This window comes from Lethenteron reissneri, chromosome 12 (genome assembly GCF_015708825.2).
Source record: "Lethenteron reissneri isolate LAM-NWPU_2019-01 chromosome 12, ASM1570882v1, whole genome shotgun sequence".
NCBI classification, from domain to species: Eukaryota; Metazoa; Chordata; class Hyperoartia; order Petromyzontiformes; family Petromyzontidae; genus Lethenteron; species Lethenteron reissneri.
The window spans coordinates 210,373-230,814 of NC_083790.1; the positions used below are offsets into that span (position 1 = coordinate 210,373).

The 20,442-nt window shown below is 58.2% G+C and overlaps 1 protein-coding gene across 1 annotated transcript; it reads right to left on the bottom strand.

Moving 5' to 3' along the window:
• Positions 1-719: 719 nt before the first annotated feature.
• On the bottom strand, positions 720-19,026 carry PLA2G4A (phospholipase A2 group IVA). The gene is made up of 17 exons (XM_061550283.1): positions 18,584-19,026; positions 16,961-17,068; positions 14,095-14,176; positions 13,344-13,492; positions 9,222-9,338; positions 8,684-8,721; positions 7,896-8,031; positions 7,550-7,686; positions 7,118-7,340; positions 6,772-6,886; positions 6,394-6,531; positions 6,195-6,287; positions 5,173-5,529; positions 4,630-4,814; positions 4,130-4,325; positions 3,298-3,455; positions 720-2,519 (listed from the first exon to the last, which is right to left on the bottom strand). The coding sequence occupies exons 2-17, from the start codon at positions 17,006-17,008 to the stop codon at positions 2,361-2,363; spliced, it is 2,331 nt and encodes a 776-aa protein (XP_061406267.1). The 5' UTR covers positions 17,009-17,068; positions 18,584-19,026; the 3' UTR covers positions 720-2,360.
• Positions 19,027-20,442: the final 1,416 nt, after the last annotated feature.

The window sequence follows — 20,442 nt, forward strand, 5'->3', positions numbered from 1 at the left end:
GAAACACATGAGCAGAAAGCCACTTAATTTCCAGCAACCTTCACCTATTAAAAACATGTCTCGACAGCCCTTGCTTGTAACATCGGTCATACAAATTCCCATTTGCAGGCCAGTGCGCCGTACACATTGCGACGCGCAGGGAGAGGTGGCTCCACTGCAGCAAGGCGTCGGATTAATTGAGATGAGATGGGGTGCAAGGCGATTCGAGTTCCTGAGGAATTTAACCAGGCGCTCTGGAGGTGCAATTCCTTAACCTGGAACCATTTGTATAACAGGCCTGACTGCTGATGAGACTTGGAGAAGGTGAAACCGGTCCACTTTTGCCTGCTTAAACAAATGCTGCTGGCAGAAACCAGATCTAAAACTTGTTTCTGAAATGTATTGAGCAGTTTGCACTTGGGAGAGAACCGTGGAACGGTATTTGATTGGATCTTGCGATGGAACGAGAGGTAGTATCCCCTTGGGCCCCCTTCGTTTTGTGAGACGGCGAGACCCCGGGGACCGATTCCTGTGTGGGACGAGGCCCCCTCGCCACCTCCTCGAACTCGCTGTCTCAACTCGCTGTCTAAACTCGCTGGCTCATGGGGGTGGTGGCCACGCACCCAGTTTGGCTCTGCCGTTCGGCTGACGAGGACGTTTTTATTGCCTGCCACTTCGGTGGTGGTTTACGCACGCGCACGCACACTCAGTTTGGATCGCTCTGACGCAATTCTAAGTTTTTACTTTATTGGCAAAGTTGAAGAAACGGAAATGAAAAGGCTGAACGTATCCGCTCTCTAAGGCATTAGTACTAGGGAGCACAGGGAGGTGACACATATGCCTTGCGTGTGTATTTAAAGACCGCGCTTGTTTTTATGACCCATTATTTGTATTATAATAAGCTAACAATAATTCCACGGCGACTCAAGCGCACAGACTCACTGCAGTGGATTTGGGAAACCCGGTGGGAAATCCCGCAATGAATATCCCGCGACGTGACGCACGTTGCACATCCAGCGCCACGGGGCAGGGCCACGGGGCAGGGCAACAGGGCAGGGCCACGGGGGAAGGGGGCAGCAGGGCGCAGTTGGTCCCCGTGTCGCTCTCGGGCTCATGAGCGTCACAACTGCGGAGCACGCTGCTGCTGCTAAGTCGGGAGTGCGTGGCACGTGGCTGCACGTTGTTGAAGGCAGAGCCAAGGGGAGTTCTACTGGATGTGGTGTGCAGGTTTACGAACATGTTTTCCGCGGGGCAGGTAACACTGGAAGCGGTGGAATGTGTCCGGTAGCCACAGCCAGAGCGAGAGGAGGAATACAAGATGCGGTATGCCGGGGACGTTGGGAATCTCCCCAAATAACAAACACGACCTTTGCTTCTACGGAAGGGCTTGGAGGTACGGGGGGGGGGGGGTTGTGATGATGGCGGTGATATCAGCCAGGATGTTTTTGCTGGCTACTTGGGTGGAATCCAGGATAGTCGTGTCACAAGTAAATACAGTGTCATCTGCAGCCCTGTAGGTTTATCCATCCCGGGATCACATTAACCAATCGCGTACAATATATGCGCATAGTCGCGCAACAGTCGATGAGCGTAGAAATTGATTACAGCGCCGAGTCTATTCTGTAAGACGACCTTTCCCTCGCGCGGGCCCCGTCTGCCTACGTATCCCTTTTGTCGCCGGCCTACCCATCCCTTAAATGTCCTTCGGTTCAGGATGTATTTTTGGGATGGGCCATGTAACCATCTGTGTCGTTAGGACCCTCCACCACCTCACACGACCAAAAATATTTAATGCGCACGAGCATTTACCGACTTGGCCATTGTGTGCCGGGCGGTGTGACCACCGTCAAAGTAGCCCTCGGTTGGGACCGCACTGGGAGGCAGCGTCGCGTTCCCCCGCTGGCCGACCGAAGCCGCGTGTGGAGCGTAGCGCCCCGCGTTCCTCACAGCCCTGCGCTACACCTGAGGCACCGCGCTACTCTTCATTCCTCACGGAGGGGAGGGCTCTCCCGGGAAAAAAACCTCGCTACGTGTCACGTTTGTATTGCTTGTCAGGGGGTCGAACTTCCGACATGTTTGTGGTCACGGTGGGCACTGAGTAACGGTTGCGAGAGGGAAGAGCGTCTCAAGAATAGGACCGGCACGTGCGCCGAGACGTTTAGTTTTGTCACAACTTCGATAATGTGCCCACGGATAATACAGAGAATGGTGCGTCCGTCCGTGTGTGCGTCAGCCCGCCCATCTTGGTACGCCATTCCACCCCCCCCTCCCCCCCCCGTCTACCCGGTAGTCCATTCATCCACACGCCTGTCCGGCCGCCCGCTCCGGTCGGTTCGTTCCCGCGCGGCCGGCGCCGCGACCCCGTTTCCCCGCCGGTGCCGTCAGGTGAGGAGGTTGTGGAGGGGCTCGGCCGCCGGCCGCTTGCGCGAGCCGTCCATGGGCCGCAGCAGCACCCGGCCGGGCTCCGCCAGCGTCACCGACTGGCGCGTCGGGTTGCGCCGCCGGTAGTCGATGCTCAGCTCGATGGCGTCTTTGATGGCCTGGCGAGTGGGGGCCGTCAGGAGTGGTGGCGGAGCAAAGGGGGGGGGGTGGTTAGGGAGCGATGGCGCAGCGTGCTATGAACCTGGCAATGCGAGTTTCGCTCCCGGCTACCGGAACGCCAGTGCCAATCCCAACCGGTCCTGGGGCCCTATTTCCCCAACCTACATTGACCAACGTGGTGAAGTATGGTCAAACAACCCCCCGCCCCCCAACCCAGTGAACAGTGCGGCATGCCGAGTCCTTCATCCTGCAGTGGATTGACAAAGCCCGGTACGTGCCCATTGCTATTGGCAGGTGCCACGGCTGTGGTTGCAGGAACAAAATGGCTCCGCAGGTAAAACAAACAACGTGGCGGTGGCCGTGCGGCCCCATCCCCCCTCGCTCCGGGGGAACTGTCGCGGCTCTGCCGGGGACGTCGCGTTTCCCAGCCGAGTGTCTGCACTGTGTCGCGCGGAGAGCTCCGCGCGGAATGTTATTTTAATTTACGTTTGTTTAATTCCGTGTGTTTCCACTCCGAGATTCTGAGAGCTGCCCTTGCTGTCCTCGCCCGCTCACTCCCACTCGGAGACCGGGAGACGTGAACGGAAACTTGTGCTGCTGCTGCCCACAAGTGGGGGCTTGCAGCCATGGGGGGGGCGGGGGACGGATGCGGCTGTGCGGGGGTGGGGCGAGCTGTTGTGTGTGTGTGTGGCTGTGTGTGTGGCTGTGTGTGTGGCTGTGTGTGTATATCTGCGGTGTGTCACGGTGCCTTGTAGCGAGCACCATTTTGAGTCTCACCTGGATGTTGTTGAGGGTGTTGAACTCCATGAGGTCGTGTAGCCTCTGGAAGGCCTCGGGCGCGTAGTGGAAGTTGAATGTGGAGTACGGGGAGCACGGGTCATCGAAGATGTCAAAGTCTCCGTAATCCATCTCCTCCTTGGTGGTCCGCGGCACTCCTGGGCGGAGTGGCAGGGGGCACGGCACTCACCTTTACCCTCTGACCTCTCACCCGCACCCTCTGCTGTACCAGGCAGGGGGTCCCTATGACTCCAAAAGGCCAGTTGGCCGATGTAAAACTGCGGTGGGTGGACCATGGATGGATTTAGGAATGTTTCACCATGGGAACACCAGAGCCGTGAAGACCATGTTGGCCAGACTTTGTGGAAGAGGTGGAAGGGACCCACATTTTACCCCACCCACCGATCTCCTAACTGTGGTGTAACCGTTTACGCTGTTTTGTGTTGACAACGACTGGAGGAGATGCTCCAGCTGACCGTCCCCATCGCCACGACAGCCCCCTTCGTTTCTCCGTTCGCAAGCTAAACGCGGCGTTGTGCAATGCTCTCGACGTTTCAATAGTGCCGCAAACCAGGGGTTTACCCCTGGTTTTCCCCTGGTTTTCCCATGCGGGGCCACGGCGCACGCGTGGCGTGGAGATTCAAGAAACGTGCACCGTTGTGCCAACCGCCACGCCGGGAGATCAAATCGAACCGGGGACCTCGGCGATAGCAAGTTCAGTGCGCTGTCTGCGATAACATCTGCGGCCGTGCCCCTCCCCCCTCCCCCATATCCAGCACGGAGGGGGGACGAGCGAGGCGCCGGCCCCGGGCCCCACAAGCAGGCAGCGCACCTGGTGCCTTGAACTTGCGGAAGTCGATGTTGGCGAGCACGAAGTGCACGACGGTGGGGCAACGCCGCTCCTCGCGAGCGTCCTGCGGCTTGAAGATGTAGCACTCCTTGAGGCCCTCGCGGTCAAACACGTTCTCGTCGATGCGCGGGAACGGCAGTTTGTGCATCCTCGCCCACTTCTCCGCCAGCAGCAGCTCCTGCTCGTGCGGCCGGCACCGGCGAGACCACGCGTCGGTAACTGCAGTAACTGCGGTAAACGCCGCCGCCGCCAATAGCGGCAACGCCATCGTCGAAGCTGCCGCTGCCGCGGCACCGTGACCGCCAACGGCATGGGCGCTATCATCGCTGCTGTCACCAACAGCAGCAGTACCGCAATTGTTACCACTATCAACCCCGTCGTCTCGAGCACCACCACTGTAACCAGCGTTGCTATCGCCAACAACAGCAGCACCCCAATGGTCCCTACCGCCGTTGCTATCGCCGCCGCCGTGCGGTGCCTACCTTGAATGGGCGGCTGCAGTCGCTGGGCCTCGCCGAGAAGTCGAAGGAGAGGATGAGGTCGATGCCGCGCTGAGGGCGCAGCACGAGCGGGAAGGGCAGGTTAAAGGTCAGGCCGCTGTCCACCACGTGGATCTTCTTGCTGCACACGTCCAGCGGCTCGTAGATCATCCCAAACTCCTCGGGGTCTGCGCACACGCACGCGCACACATACGCGCACACATCATCCACACGCACACGCGTACATGGCGTGCTTGCAGCATGCGTGGCACGGGTAGGATGGGCAGAGGCACGTGGGAACACGGTATGTGCACACGCAGCAAACTACACAGGGCTCATTATAACGGCTTTGGGCCTTCACACTTCTTGGCACCGTTTCCTGCTTCTTTCCTCACACCCCCCCCCTATTGCCTCTCTCCTCACCCCCCCCCCCTCCTGCCTCTCTCTCCACTGCCCCTACTCCTCCCTGCCCCTCTCTCTCTCTCTCTCTCCAGACCCTCTCCCCGTCGCCCCCCGACCTCCCTCTCTCTCGCGGCTGCCCCTCACCGGCCACGGCGACGTCGTTGTCGGTGTAGTCGCGCTGGCTGCCCCCGGCAGAGGCGGGGGTGAAGGGGGCGCGGGGGACGTTCGTGAGGTCGAGTCCGCGCATGAAGTTGAAAACTTTGCCGGCGCGCCCCTCGCGCGTCGTGAAGAGCGTCGTGTCGCCCACCAGCGTGGTCAGCATGCGCTCCACCCAGCTCCCGCCACCGCCACCTGCGGCCGCTGCAGCGGTGCCACCGGCCTTGGCCTGCTCCGAGACCTCGTCGGCATTGGCGCCGCCGCCACTCATCCCGTCGGTGGAATCTTCGTCGTCGCTGTCGGAAGCGCTTTGCTTGCTCGTGATGGTCTCCACGGTGAGGCTCGCTGTGTAAGACGCACGTAACAAAGACAAAGGTCCCCCGTGTAGCCTTCACAAACTGTTCGGGCAAGTGCTGTTAACGAGCAGCACCTGATGAACGCCAACTCTGCACATGAGGTGGTGTAGCCAACGCCATGTTCGGCCACCTTTGTCTCCCCAATGCTGATGTTTACACACCGAAAGCAGATACTCATTAAGGCTGAGTTGACCTAGGGGAGGCCCAGGACCAGGACGGGTTCAAATATTCATTGTTGACGTAGGCCCTGAGCGAGAATCCAACTCAGGCCACCAGGTATGTAGCTCGCTGACCTCTGTGCCACAACTCCACCCATGTACGACATAACACAGTACGCCGTCACAACAACCTCAACAACAGTGCAACGTTCACCTCGTACAGCATCTGTAGGTGCCCATTCCCAGGGATCAATTTCTGCCGCGGTCTGTTTGTGTCGGCGACCCGGAATATATTTCCACGCCCAGCACACCACATCCAGTATGTCCTCTCACTATGACTGTGTCTACTACTAGTCACGTACCACCTACTCCAGTCTACCAGCATGGTGCGGTGGGCTGTGCCCTGTGGTGTGGCACTGTTGGTGCAGTGCTATGTAGTGGAATGCAGGGAGGTGTGTGCCATGTGGTGTGACGGGCTGTGCGGTGCGATGCTTACCTATCTCCTCCTCCATCGTGGTCTTGCACTCGCCTTTGTCTCCGAGCTGAAAGACGCGGTTGAAGAGGATGGAGAAGGCGCTGCCCCACACTCCTGCGGCACACCGAACGCCCCGCATCACTCGCGGCACACCCGGAGAGGGGTGGGCGGGCGCAGATGGGAGGTGAGCGGAGGTGACGCGAGAGTCGGTGCCACTCACCCATGAGGAAGTGCAGGGGGTATTCCTCGTACTTGCGCACCGCAATGCCCTTGAAGAATTTGCTGCCGAAGAGCTCGGGGCGCATGAACGTGCCGTACTTGGCCATCCCTATCTCAAAAGGGCTGAACTCCACCCAGTCTGCGCCGTGCGGGTACACGGGTGTACGCGCGCATACGCAGATGTACACACGCGCGGGTACAAAGGGTCGGGCAAAGGCAAAATCATCGGTCAACGGCGTCAGCTAGGGCATGCCTGGGGGCAGTGCCGAGGGCAGGGGGGGCATGGTCGCAAGATGGTCAGCTGGGGTGGGGGCAGGGCAGGGCCAGCTGGGGACAAGGGCAGGGTAAGGGCTGCTAGGACAGGGGGCTGCGTGCTGACCGGCGTAGATGATCTCCGACACGTCCGGCTTGACGTGCAGGCAGGTGATGAGGGGCAGCGGGGTGTCCGCCCCCTGCACCGCGCGCTTCATGTCCGACAGCTTCCCCTGCATCCTCTGCACAATTGGACGGCCCCTTAACACCCACGGGGGTCGAGGGCCGCGACGCGGCCGGGTTCACGTCGCACTGCACCACCACCACCACGCCCCTAGCCCCTTACACGCTGGGACGCAGAGGTTGGATAGACGGGGAGATGGATGGACTGACGAGTGGGTGAACAGACGGATGAATGTACAGTCGTAGCGACGGACGGACAAAGCGACGGACGGCTGGACGGGAGAGCGTACGTTGGGGATGAGCGTCTCCCCGATGAGCAGGCCGAACACGTCGGTGAAGGTGACGGGCTGGCCCAAGCGCTTCTTCTTCCAGAGCGCCTCCACGTAGCGGCGCAGGCTCTGTGGGCGCAGCAGGTAGAAGCGCGAGTGGCTCGCGGACACCTTCACCTCCTGGTTGACCTCCCACACTGGCTTGCGCGGCCACTCCGGGTGCGAGAACAGCGTGGACAGGTACCTGCGGATGGGTGGGCAGGTGAGTGGGTGGCCAGGCTGCACGAGTGGGTGAGTAGGTGAGTATGAGTAGGTGAGTGCAAGGTCAGTTGTGTGGGTGTGTGGATAGCTGCAGGGGTGAGCGGGTGGAGGGAGTAGGCGATGGATGAGGGAGTAGATGGGTATGCGAGTGGACATCAAAGTAGGCGGCGGGGCGTGCGGCTCGGCACTTGCCAGGAGGAGCCGGAGAGCCCTGCCACGTAGGTGGTGCAGTCGAGGACCCCCGACTCCTGCAGCGCCTTGAAGACCCCGGCCATGGCTGTCATGGCGCGGAACCCCCCGCCCGAGCCCAGCACAGCCACCGTGGGGACCTGGGGTCACAGACATGGATCCTCCGTGTAGCCTTTATCAGACTGTTGGGGCAAGTCCGGCATGGCAAACAATGGGTTTCCGGCACCACGCTGGGCCGCAGTGTGTGTGTGTGTATACGTGTATGTGTGCGTGCTGCACGAGTGTATGTGCGAGTGTGTTGTGAGTGTGCGTCTCTGTGTTGAGGGTGCAGGATTGGGGTGCTGGGAACCTCTCGGTGGGACCGGGGTGCCCGCTCCGGGCCCAGCAGCTTCTTGATGCTCTCAAACACCTTCTCCTTCCTCCTCGCCCGGAACTCGCTCTCCTCCTGGCACAAGTGGATGCTGAATCGCAGATCTGACGAGGTGCTGCAAAGACAAAGATCCCGGTTATAACCTTCACTGACCGTTGGGAAAAGTTCCGTTAGTGAGCGACAATGAAGGCCGGCACGGCGCACGAGGGTGTGGCGTAATCGACACTGCGCCCGATTGCCTTCGTCTCCCCAGTGTTGATGCTTACACGCTGCACCAGGTACTCGTTTTTAGACCGACGACTTAAGGAAGACCCAGGACCAATTCAAATATTTTATCACTCAATGTTGGCTGTGAGCAGGAATCGAATTCTGGTCGCCGGGGTTCTTGGCACGGTGCGCTGACCACTGTACCACTCGAGCAGCACGCCTGGCACGAGTTGTCGCCTTGTTTCACCGCACACACAAACACCTCCCATACAGCCTTTGACACGCTGTTAGGGAGAGCGCCGATAGCGAGCACCTATGAGCCCGGCGACCAGCGTTCAATTTCCCGCTCGTATGTTGAACTCCTTTCGCACCTTACGAACCGTGCTAATCAAGGCTAACATCGGCAGGGAATAAATATCCGAACCGGTCCTGGGTCTCTCCTTAAAATAGTACCCGGCGTGGTGCTGCTGTTGGCCACTCGGCTCCTCGAGTGACACGCCGGCCTCAGTCGGTCCTCGCTAACGCGCCGGCACGCACGCACGCCGAGGGACGCCACTCACCACACTTCCAGGTGCAGCTCCAGGTAAACTTTGGTGACCTGAAAGAGAACACGGGGCACGAACATCAGCACGCGCCCCGCTCGGCCCGTCAACGGGAAACGTGGGGGTCGGTGGTCTCGATTTACGCACGCGGCTCGTTACTCGGCTTGTAAAACTTATTCCTCTTGGAATGCGATGGATGGTCCAGGCTCACAGTCCAATAAAACAGATCTGTCACGGTCGTCTCGCCTCTATCGTCTCTTTCGTGCAGCGCGTCTTGCCTCTACAGTTTCATCGGCTCCGTTCGATGAACACACCACTGGCTTACAACTTTCATACGGATTGCATTAGTAGTAAATGTATTCTTGAGCACATGAGTCTACCCACGTAACGATGAGAAACGTAGACGGCTCGGGAAGGCCTTTATCCAGCAGCGGATTGAAGTTCAGCTGATAACTTGATGCCTACTCATTGTTCTTAAGGGGTGCAGGGCCTGCCAGGTAATGGCGGCAGAGGAGGGTGGCCCCCAGGGGGGGGGGCGGTGGTGGGTGACCCCCACCTTGTTGAAGGTGAGGGTGAGCGGGTAGCTCTGCCCCTCGTGGAGATACCCCCGCAGGTTACACTTCTGCGAGCCGAGCTTCTCATCCACCGTGTAGTTGGCGTCCATGAGCGTCACCTGCGTGAGGGCGGCAGGGATGGAGGTGATGAACGTGGCAACACCTGGGCGGCAGCGCCGCGGTGACACTCACGGTGACACTCACGGTGACACGCACGGTAACACTCGCGGTGAGACTCACGCCAAATTGGACTCGGGCGCTTGTGCGGAGCTCACAAGTGCTCCCCCTGCTCTGCACAGTGCGAGTGAGTGAGTGAGTGGAGTTTGCAAGTTCTCACCCTGCTCTGCACAGTGTGAGTGAGTGGAGTTCGCAAGTTCTCCCCCTGCTCTGCACAGTGTAAGTGAGTGAGTGAGTGGAGCTCACAAGTTCTCACCCTGCTCTGCACAGTGTGAGTGAGTGAGTGGAGTTTGCAAGTTCTCCCTCTGCTCTGCACAGTGTAAGTGAGTGAGTGAGTGGAGTTTACAAGTTCTCCCCCTGCTCTGTACAGTGTAAGTGAGTGAGTGGAGCTCACAAGTTCTCCCCCTCCTCTGCACAGTGTAAGTGAGTGAGTGGAGCTTACAAGTTCTCCCCCTGCTCTGCACAGTGTGAGTGAGTGAGTGGAGTTTGCAAGTTCTCACCCTGCTCTGCACAGTGTGAGTGAGTGAGTGGAGTTTGCAAGTTCTCACCCTGCTCTGCACAGTGTGAGTGAGTGAGTGGAGCTTACAAGTTCTCACCCTGCTCTGCACAGTGTGAGTGAGTGAGTGGAGTTTGCAAGTTCTCCCCCTGCTCTGCACAGTGTGAGTGGTGAGTGGAGTTTGCAAGTTCTCCCCCTACTCTGCACAGTGTGAGTGAGTGAGTGGAGTTTGCAAGTTCTCACCCTGCTCTGCACAGTGTGAGTGAGTGAGTGGAGCTTACAAGTTCTCACCCTGCTCTGCACAGTGTGAGTGAGTGAGTGGAGTTTGCAAGTTCTCACCCTGCTCTGCACAGTGTGAGTGAGTGAGTGGAGTTTGCAAGTTCTCCCCCTGCTCTGCACAGTGTGAGTGAGTGAGTGGAGTTTGCAAGTTCTCCCCCTGCTCTGCACAGTGTGAGTGAGTGAGTGGAGTTTGCAAGTTCTCCCCCTGCTCTGCACAGTGTGAGTGAGTGAGTGGAGTTTGCAAGTTCTCCCCCTGCTCTGCACAGTGTGAGTGAGTGAGTGGAGCTCACAAGTTCTCCCCCTCCTCTGCACAGTGTAAGTGAGTGAGTGGAGCTTACAAGTTCTCCCCCTGCTCTGCACAGTGTGAGTGAGTGAGTGAGTGGAGTTTGCAAGTTCTCACCCTGCTCTGCACAGTGTGAGTGAGTGAGTGGAGTTTGCAAGTTCTCACCCTGCTCTGCACAGTGTGAGTGAGTGAGTGGAGCTTACAAGTTCTCACCCTGCTCTGCACAGTGTGAGTGAGTGAGTGGAGTTTGCAAGTTCTCCCCCTGCTCTGCACAGTGTGAGTGGTGAGTGGAGTTTGCAAGTTCTCCCCCTACTCTGCACAGTGTGAGTGAGTGAGTGGAGTTTGCAAGTTCTCACCCTGCTCTGCACAGTGTGAGTGAGTGAGTGGAGCTTACAAGTTCTCACCCTGCTCTGCACAGTGTGAGTGAGTGAGTGGAGTTTGCAAGTTCTCCCCCTGCTCTGCACAGTGTGAGTGGTGAGTGGAGTTTGCAAGTTCTCCCCCTACTCTGCACAGTGTGAGTGAGTGAGTGGAGTTTGCAAGTTCTCACCCTGCTCTGCACAGTGTGAGTGAGTGAGTGGAGCTTACAAGTTCTCACCCTGCTCTGCACAGTGTGAGTGAGTGAGTGGAGTTTGCAAGTTCTCACCCTGCTCTGCACAGTGTGAGTGAGTGAGTGGAGTTTGCAAGTTCTCCCCCTGCTCTGCACAGTGTGAGTGAGTGAGTGGAGTTTGCAAGTTCTCCCCCTGCTCTGCACAGTGTGAGTGAGTGAGTGGAGTTTGCAAGTTCTCCCCCTGCTCTGCACAGTGTGAGTGAGTGAGTGGAGTTTGCAAGTTCTCACCCTGCTCTGCACAGTGTGAGTGAGTGAGTGGAGTTTGCAAGTTCTCCCCCTGCTCTGCACAGTGTGAGTGAGTGAGTGGAGTTTGCAAGTTCTCCCCCTGCTCTGCACAGTGTGAGTGAGTGAGTGGAGTTTGCAAGTTCTCCCCCTGCTCTGCACAGTGTGAGTGAGTGAGTGGAGTTTGCAAGTTCTCCCCCTGCTCTGCACAGTGTGAGTGAGTGAGTGGAGTTTGCAAGTTCTCCCCCTGCTCTGCACAGTGTGAGTGAGTGAGTGGAGTTTGCAAGTTCTCCCCCTGCTCTGCATGGTGTGAGTGAGTGAGTGAGTGGAGCTTACAAGTTCTCACCCTGCTCTGCACAGTGTGAGTGAGTGAGTGGAGTTTGCAAGTTCTCCCCCTGCTCTGCACAGTGTGAGTGAGTGAGTGGGGTTTGCAAGTTCTCACCCTGCTCTGCACAGTGTGAGTGAGTGAGTGGAGTTTGCAAGTTCTCACCCTGCTCTGCACAGTGTAAGCGAGTGAGTGAGTGGAGTTTGCAAGTTCTCCCCCTGCTCTGCACGGTGTAAGCGAGTGAGTGAGTGGAGTTTGCAAGTTCTCACCCTGCTCTGCACGGTGTAAGCGAGTGAGTGAGTGGAGTTTGCAAGTTCTCCCCCTGCTCTGCACAGTGTAAGCGAGTGAGTGAGTGGAGTTTGCAAGTTCTCCCCCTGCTCTGCACAGTGTGAGTGAGTGAGTGGAGTTTGCAAGTTCTCACCCTGCTCTGCACAGTGTAAGTGAGTGAGTGAGTGGAGTTTGCAAGTTCTCCCCCTGCTCTGCACAGTGTAAGCGAGTGAGTGAGTGGAGTTTGCAAGTTCTCCCCCTGCTCTGCACAGTGTGAGTGAGTGAGTGAGTGGAGTTTGCAAGTTCTCACCCTGCTCTGCACAGTGTGAGTGAGTGAGTGAGTGGAGTTTGCAAGTTCTCCCCCTGCTCTGCACAGTGTAAGCGAGTGAGTGAGTGGAGTTTGCAAGTTCTCCCCCTGCTCTGCACAGTGTGAGTGAGTGAGTGGAGCTCACAAGTTCTCACCCTGCTCTGCACAGTGTGAGTGAGTGAGTGGAGCTTACAAGTTCTCACCCTACTCTGCACAGTGTAAGTGAGTGAGTGAGTGGAGTTTGCAAGTTCTCACCCTGCTCTGCACAGTGTAAGTGAGTGAGTGAGTGGAGTTTGCAAGTTCTCCCCCTGCTCTGCACAGTGTGAGTGAGTGAGTGAGTGGAGTTTGCAAGTTCTCCCCCTACTCTGCACAGTGTGAGTGAGTGAGTGGAGCTCACAAGTTCTCACCCTGCTCTGCACAGTGTGAGTGAGTGAGTGGAGCTTACAAGTTCTCACCCTACTCTGCACAGTGTAAGTGAGTGAGTGAGTGGAGTTTGCAAGTTCTCACCCTGCTCTGCACAGTGTAAGTGAGTGAGTGAGTGGAGTTTGCAAGTTCTCCCCCTGCTCTGCACAGTGTAAGCGAGTGAGTGAGTGGAGTTTGCAAGTTCTCCCCCTGCTCTGCACAGTGTGAGTGAGTGAGTGAGTGGAGTTTGCAAGTTCTCACCCTGCTCTGCATGGGTTTCCTCAGGAACACGTACAAAGTAACTGGTATCGGCCAAACATCCCAATGCTGAAAAATTAGCCGCAAATGAGTCTAAATGGGATTACGCAGAGCAGTAGCATCGCCCCCTACACTGGAAGGGAATGAACTGTATGTCGAGAGGCAAATCTGAGATAGAGGAGCCATGAGACAAGAGACAGAAATGAGATGGGGGGGGGGGGCCGCATGGGCCGGGGCTCCACGGGCCGGGGGGGCCGGGGCGGCAGGCTATGAAGAGAGGGGGAATGGGGCCGTGGGAGGGAAGGGGGGAAGGGGAAATTTCCTTCTCTGTACCAGTGCCCTGGCCAACCACACTACGCTCCAGGACAACAGAAGGTTTGAAGGAAGCAGATGCATTACATGAGACACCAGGTTAAAAAACCCGACACAGGGGACAGGATTAGATTGGAGGTTTTGAAAACCGGAGACGGATGCCCTGTGATGGTGCGATGGAGGCCTTGCCTCCAGGATGTTTTCCATGTTGAGGTCGATGAGGAAGTCGAAGCTCTCGTTCCACGTGGGGTTGACGTCATTGTCGAGGTGACGTGTTCGCTTGTAGCTGTCGGCGGCCAACCGGATGTCCAGCACCACGTACGGGTCCGGCGTGTCCACTGCACACGCGCACGTGTGCACACAAGCACATTCAGTTGTGTAAACGTTGCAATAATAGTGATAATGACTTATTTACCCGGAAAGCCCCACTGAGTCCAAATAATCTTTATCAGGAGGATCCTGCATTGGGACGTTTGGCCAAGACCAATCACAAATGCTTTTGGCTTTGAAAGAAAACTGGAGAACCCGCAAGACACCGATGCAGCAAACGGACCAAGTTAGGAATCAAACCCAGGTAGGTGTTGTTGCGAGGCACACCGTGTTACGACTGCCCCACAATGCCGTGCGAACGTAAGTAATTATCGGTCGGTTACTCCGCTAAAGGGATTACACAAACACGGCTCGCATGGGAGTGATATGACAGAGGGAGGCGTGAAGAGTGGGGAGGGCGAGTGGTGAGCGAAGAGAGTGAGGTGAGTAATGAGGGGTGGGTGGCGAGCAGAGAAGCGGTGAGGGGTAAGCGTTGGTGGTGGCTGGTGAGGGTGAGTACAGGAGGCAAGTGGCGACAACAGGGGTGGACAACGCATCTTGGCGAATGTGGAGGGATGAGTGGTTAAGGTGTGGGGTGAGTTGCAGGTGTGAAGTGCCACCCTCGACTCACTCATGTCACCCAGGCGCCCTTTGGTCACATTTTCGGCCCTCAGCACTTTCACCACCAGCTTGTGGCACACCTGGTGAGGCACCTGGTGAGCGGAAGGGAGGGGCGGGGAGCAGGGGGATCCACTCCGTCACAACGCCCGCTCCGGTCCGGATTGTGCGTAACCTCCAGGTGTGGCTGTCGACTCCAGGTGTGGCTCAAGTGCATGTGTCACGCCCAAGGTGTGTCTCCACACTTGGCAGACACCCCAGATTATATTTATACCGTAAATATTTATGCACAAACACACACGATACGGGCATACCCGTGTGCACACACAAGACCTGTTTCTACAATTTTTAATCTGAAACGTGATTTTTATGGTGCATGATATTGTATACGATGAAATAAACACAGCTTCGCTGCCGCTGTGATGTACGTCTCACGGACTGGGACTGCGTCGTGAAATAAGGTTGCATTAGATGCGATATGAACCGGAACGCGTGCAGGCGCTCCTGGGTGGATCGTCACATCGCAAGGATCGTGAGAGGTGGCGATGGCCTGGGGCGGCCTTAATCCAGCAGTGGGTTGGTCATGGCTGCTGCTGATGGTGATGGTGATGATAACTCCAAATTGGCGGGGGCGGCAGCGCAGTGTTTGGCGCACTGCTCTACTCAAGCCGGCATCCCGAGCTCAATGCCTGATCAGTGCTAAATGAATGATCGTCTGAACTGGAAGTGAAGAAGCTGTCGAGAAACGGTGACCATACTCACGTTAATGAGACAGAGCGGCGGGCTTTGTTTTCACAATAGATTTGCTCGAATCGCACGCAATCGTCGTGTCCGTGTCTGATGCACACCACCTTGGACTCCCGAGATCCCTCTGCTGTGTTCCGATTTAGCTTTAGCATTGTGTCACGATCTCTCTTGAAAACGACTCAGTCCCAGAGGAGATTCACCTGGCTATATAGATATTATATTTATATTATTTTATTATTTCCCTTCTACGTGACTTTACCGAAAGAACCAAGAATATGAATCCCTGCAGTCACGAAAGCTTTAAATCAAATTTTAAATCAAAATTTATATAGATATTGTTGTGGTTATCGCTACTCATGTTGTACTCGTAACAGCATCTCACCGGGTAAATAATTAATCTCACGTGGCACACGGTGATAATACACCGGGACCCAACAACAGGATCATCTGTTACACAGTGCCTGTACTCGTACCTCAACTCATACACAGCAAAACTAAACTCACCTGGAACACCATGTCAACACAACTTCACTTTACACACCGCCTCACCGGTTACACAATACCAACACAGCCATAACTCATACACAACTGAATCCAAAATTAAACTCACCTGATACACCATGTCCACACGCCCTCCCCAACCACACGCGGGGTGTGGAAGTAGAACTGATCTCACGTGCAACTTAATGCTCTCTCACTCTCACTTACATGCTCTCGAATTTGGCACTTTGTGTGTTGGTGAGTGTATGACGCACACACTCTGCCTCACCGCATCCCGCCCGCCCACGCTCTCGTGCCCATTTGCCAGGCATATGCACACGCACACACAGACGTACACCGACACCAATACCAGCCATTCCCACCAAGTGACGGTGACATCACCGCGGCGCCTGTGCCAGGCCAGGTGCATACACGCACGCAGGTGAGTGGCAGCATTGATCCTCCCCAACCACCTGCCCGTGTCTCCTTTGCCACCACTGACAACCCGCCACCCCTAATACTTTTCCATATAATTACCATACATCGCTTACGTATCAGTCACCATAATCGGCATCCGTGATCAATCCCCTCTTGGATGAAGGCCTCCCCAAGTCGGCGATACCCCCAGCGCCCGCACGAGAGTAGACCTCCGCGCTTCACCGCCGCGGTCAACTCGGGCGCTTTCCCGAGTCTGGCTGCTACTCAGCAGTTGTTCTCGCCAGCAGCCATCGTCCCTGCGAGTCGCGCGGTATGCCCTTGTGAATGTGACTGAAGATGCTCTACAGCAACGGGGGGCACATTTTGTTGTCGACAGAAAGATGGCCGTCGTATTAATTTAATTTTCCGAACGTTTTCTTTCATCTTCCCCATCTTGTTCCTCGTAACTCTTTTGCTGAGCTACATCTTTTTAATTCTGTATTTTATTTCCTGTCAAAAGTTACAACTGTTGGAATTAATCATTGTTACTTTTGGTCTTCTTGGAATGGGTCACTCATTGAAGAGGCTATTCTCGATATTAATGGCCTCTCGTGCTCATGAAAAATCATTTTTCAGAAGGCGCACGGGCGGGCAGTCAGACGTGCCGGCAGCTGCCCCGACCGATCGTCGCGGTGGCGTCTCAGAGATTCCCAGGGTCTCCCCGTCACCACCGCCCTTCCCGCAGGGGCGGAAGGTGACAACCGGCTGTGGCGCACGCATTCGGATGCGCTATCACCAAGGGGACCCACAGCGGGGCACGGGTGCATGGCCCACAGTGACATCATCGCCATTTGCCACGGTCTATCCACTTCTGAATGAAGCCCTCGCCAAGTTGACGCCATCTCTCACGGGCTAGCGATGCACACGCTCATGAGTTTATTTCATGGCTCTATCTTTGGCACATTTCATGCTTTGGCTACCACTGCATTATAAGTCTTTACCAGCGCCCATCATCCCTTCAAGCCATGATATGTCCTGCCCAAGTCCACTCACTTTTCTCATTAGTCAGGGCGACGCGGCTTGGTGACGTGGCAAGGTCTGCCATTGTGTGGCATGTCATGGTAAGTTGTGGCACGCTACGGTTTGACATCATTTCGAATTTGATGTGGCTTGGGGTGGTGGTGTGACATTAACGTGGTATGAGGCGGCGTGGCACCCTGTGCCATGATACTCACCACACTGAACTGGTAGGAGTCGGCCCCGACCCCTTGTAAACGCGGCATGGTGCCCACAAGGTGCCCCCCACTGCTGCCCCTTTCTGCCGCCCTGTCCTGCGTCCGGTCCTGAAGCAAGCAGGGGGACACAGACACCACAGAAACACAGACACGTCAGAGAAAAATGCGGGTGAACACAGTGTCTAAATGCCCCAAATCTAAACATGTTGTATTGAAACAGTGGGAATATTTATTGGTAGAGAGGTGGTCAGTCACAGGTAGGTTAAGAGGAAGGTCTTGACCCTGGAGAATGCACAGCAACCGTTATCTGAATGTTGAAACGGACTACATCAGTTTCCTAATTTTGCTTACGATGCAATGAATGTGGTTTCAAGACTAGAGTTAATCTCCTACCCCTCAACCGCGTCGGTGACGGGATTGGGGTCGTGGCCAGTGTAGTGATAAAGTCAATGGTGATGGTAGTAATTGTGGTGGTAATGGGTGATGTTGATGGTAGTGATGGGAAATAGTGATGGTAAGGATGAGGATTGTGATGAGAGTCGAGGCTGGATGGTGATGCTTGTGATGGCGGTAGTGGCAAGGGTAATACTGAGACTGCGTCCATGAATTAGAGCAGCAACTGTGTCACCTGAGGTGTCGTTCCCTCCTTTGGCTGCCATTCCATCACTAGTCTTGCCCATTATTTAGCACCGCAGTACACACAGCAATGCGCTTTATTTACACAAAGTCCTGCCGAGTCTTGAGACTTGTTTTCAGGAGGGTCTTGCATTGGGATATTTGACCAATAACTAGCCCTAAAGTTCCACACAAATGGAATCAAGAACCCCCTGCTGCACTGCACTCTCGTCTCCGAGGCTACGTCTGTGCCACGTCGCTCTCGGTGCAACTGTTTCAGCTTTTGTTCCACACTCCGTGTCACCTCGTGCTCGCCCCATGCGTCACACGCATGCACAGCCGACCGCACTCATTCAAACTCAGTAACTCAGCAGTCTCGTTCACAGCCTCCCGCCCTCTGCACGTCCAGTCAGCGAGTGGTACAGTACCGTACAGGCTTTCACCGCCTCGCGTGATGATGAGCCCACGAGGCCGAGACCTCCTCTCTCATCTCCTCGCGAAACACTTCGCTCCCAGCCCTGACGACCGACATCCCCAGACCCCGACTCGGGACCCCGGTTGTCAGGGGTTCTAAGAGGGGCCCAGGCAGACTCTGGGACCACAACGGCCGCCGCGATGATGGGGGGGTTCCTGTTCCCTGTTAGTTTAACGATGTCCGTACAGCAACCCCCACACAACCGACCCCAATAAACCACGAGCGTCCCCTTGATCCCAACGGGGTCCCCTTGATCCCAAGGGGGTCCCCTGTTCCCCGGGACACCCCACAGAGCCGTAGACCCCAGCGATTGCCGTCTCCCCGACCCCCGGGGGGGGGACCCCCCGAGACAACTGAGGATGCCTGGGATCCGCAAAGGGTCCCTCAGGACCCCAAGAGTCCCCAAACATCTCAGCCGGCTCCGGCAAGGGCCCCTCAGGACCCCCTGGGGCTCGCCGACTTATCCGAGCGGGGCCCCGGCCCGAGCACCGGGGCCCCAGGGGTCCCTAGGGCCCGAGAGGGGAGAGACTCACCGGGGTCCTCGATCCGGGGTCCGACTGCGTCTGCTGCTCCGAGGGGTTAGCTCCGGATTCGGGGTTCCGACGTCCAGGAGTCGGGTCCCCTCGATCCGGGGCAAGAGATTCGGGTCCGAGGGGAGTCGACTTTGCAGGGGTCCCAGTCTCGGGGTACGACGGGGATCTATGACCACAGGGGCCCTTGGAAGTCGGGGGTCCCCTCGATCCGGGGTCCGCTGAGTTGTAGCTGCCGGGCTGCGCCGCTCGGGGTTTGGCGAAGTTTTTGTCACCGAAGTTGTGGGGCCGAGGGGGCCCGGCCGAAGGGGGTACGGAGGCTGGGGGGTCCGCGAGTCTTGGTTGCGGGGGTCTTGGATTGGGGGTCCGGCGGGGTCCGGCCACAGCGCTCCACGCGCGTCGTCTCCCCCGCGCCGCGCGCCGCTTCCTGTTCCGCGCTTCCTCAATGGCGCGCGACGCGGGAGGGGGCTGGGGGTCTGGGGGGTCTGGGGGACGGGGCCCGGGGGAGGGGGCTGGGGGTCTGGGGGGTCTGGGGGACGGGGCCCGGGGGAGGGGGCTGGGGGTCTGGGGGGTCTGGGGGACGGGGCCCGGGGGAGGGGGCTGGGGGTCTGGGGGGTCTGGGGGACGGGGCCCGGGGGAGGGGGCTGGGGGTCTGAGGGGTCTGGGGGACGGGGCCCGGGGGAGGGGGCTGGGGGTCTGGGGGGTCTGGGGGACGGGGCCCGGGGGAGGGGGCTGGGGGTCTGGGGGGTCTGGGGGACGGGACCCGGGGGAGGGGGCTGGGGGTCTGGGGGACGGGGCCGGGGGAGGGGGCTGGGGATCTGGGGGGTCTGGGGGACGGGGCCCGGGGGAGGGGGCTGGGGGTCTGGGGGGTCTGGGGGACGGGGCCCGGGGGAGGGGGTTGGGGGTCTGGGGGGTCTGGGTGGGCGGAGATCGGGGGAGGGGGTTGGGGGTCTGGGGGGTCTGGGGGACGGGCCGGGGGAGGGGGTGTGGGGGTCTGGGGGGTCTGGGGGGCGGAGATCGGGGGAGGGGGTTGGGGGTCTGGGGGACGGGGCCCGGGGGAGGGGGTTGGGGGTCTGGGGGGTCTGGGGGACGGGGCCGGGGGAGGGGGTTGGGGGTTCTGGGGGGTCTGGGGGACGGGGCCCGGGGGAGGGGGTTGGGAGTCTGGGGGGTCTGGGGGACGGGGCCCGGGGGAGGGGGTTGGGGGTCTGGGGGGTCTGGGGGACGGGGCCCGGGGGAGGGGGTTGGGGGTCTGGGGGGTCTGGGGACGGGGCCCGGGGGAGGGGGTTGGGGGTCTGGCAGGTTTGGGGGGCGGAGATCGGGGGAGGGGTTGGGGGTCTGGGGGGTCTGGGGGACGGGGCCCGGGGGAGGGGGTTGGGGGTCTGGGGGACGGGGCCGGGGGAGGGGGTTGGGAGTCTGGGGGGTCTGGGGGACGGGGCCCGGGGGAGGGGGTTGGGGTCTGGGGGGTCTGGGGGACGGGGCCCGGGGGAGGGGGTTGGGGGTCTGGGGGGTCTGGGGGCGGAGATCGGGGGAGGGGGTTGGGGGTCTGGGGAGTCTGGGGGGCGGAGATCGGGGGAGGGGGGCTCAGATCAAAAGTGAGGGGTTGCGGATCAGGGGTCTGTAGAAACTGAGAGGTCTGAAAATGTGATCAGGAGATTCGGGGTCTGGGACTCGGGGAGTTCTGGGGGGAGGGGGACCAAGGAAATATAGAGCAGGGGTCCGAGAATTGAGGATGAGGGGTCTGAGGAATTTGGACAACAGGGGTCTGAGGATTGGGGATCTGGGGACTGGTGAACAGGGAGCAGGGGTCCGGAGGGACTGGGGTGTAAGGATTCTGGATATGAGGACCAGGGGTCAAGGGTGCG

Coding starts and splice junctions, on each gene's coding strand:
- PLA2G4A (XM_061550283.1), bottom strand. CDS start 17,008: ATGCCGCGTTTACAAGGGGTCGGGGCCGACTCCTACCAGTTCAGTGTG. Junction 3,456..4,129: donor CCGCAAGTTCAAGGCACCAG/GTGCGCTGCCTG, acceptor CACTCCGCCCAG/GAGTGCCGCGGACCACCAAG. Junction 2,520..3,297: donor ACACCCTCAACAACATCCAG/GTGAGACTCAAA, acceptor CCCACTCGCCAG/GCCATCAAAGACGCCATCGA.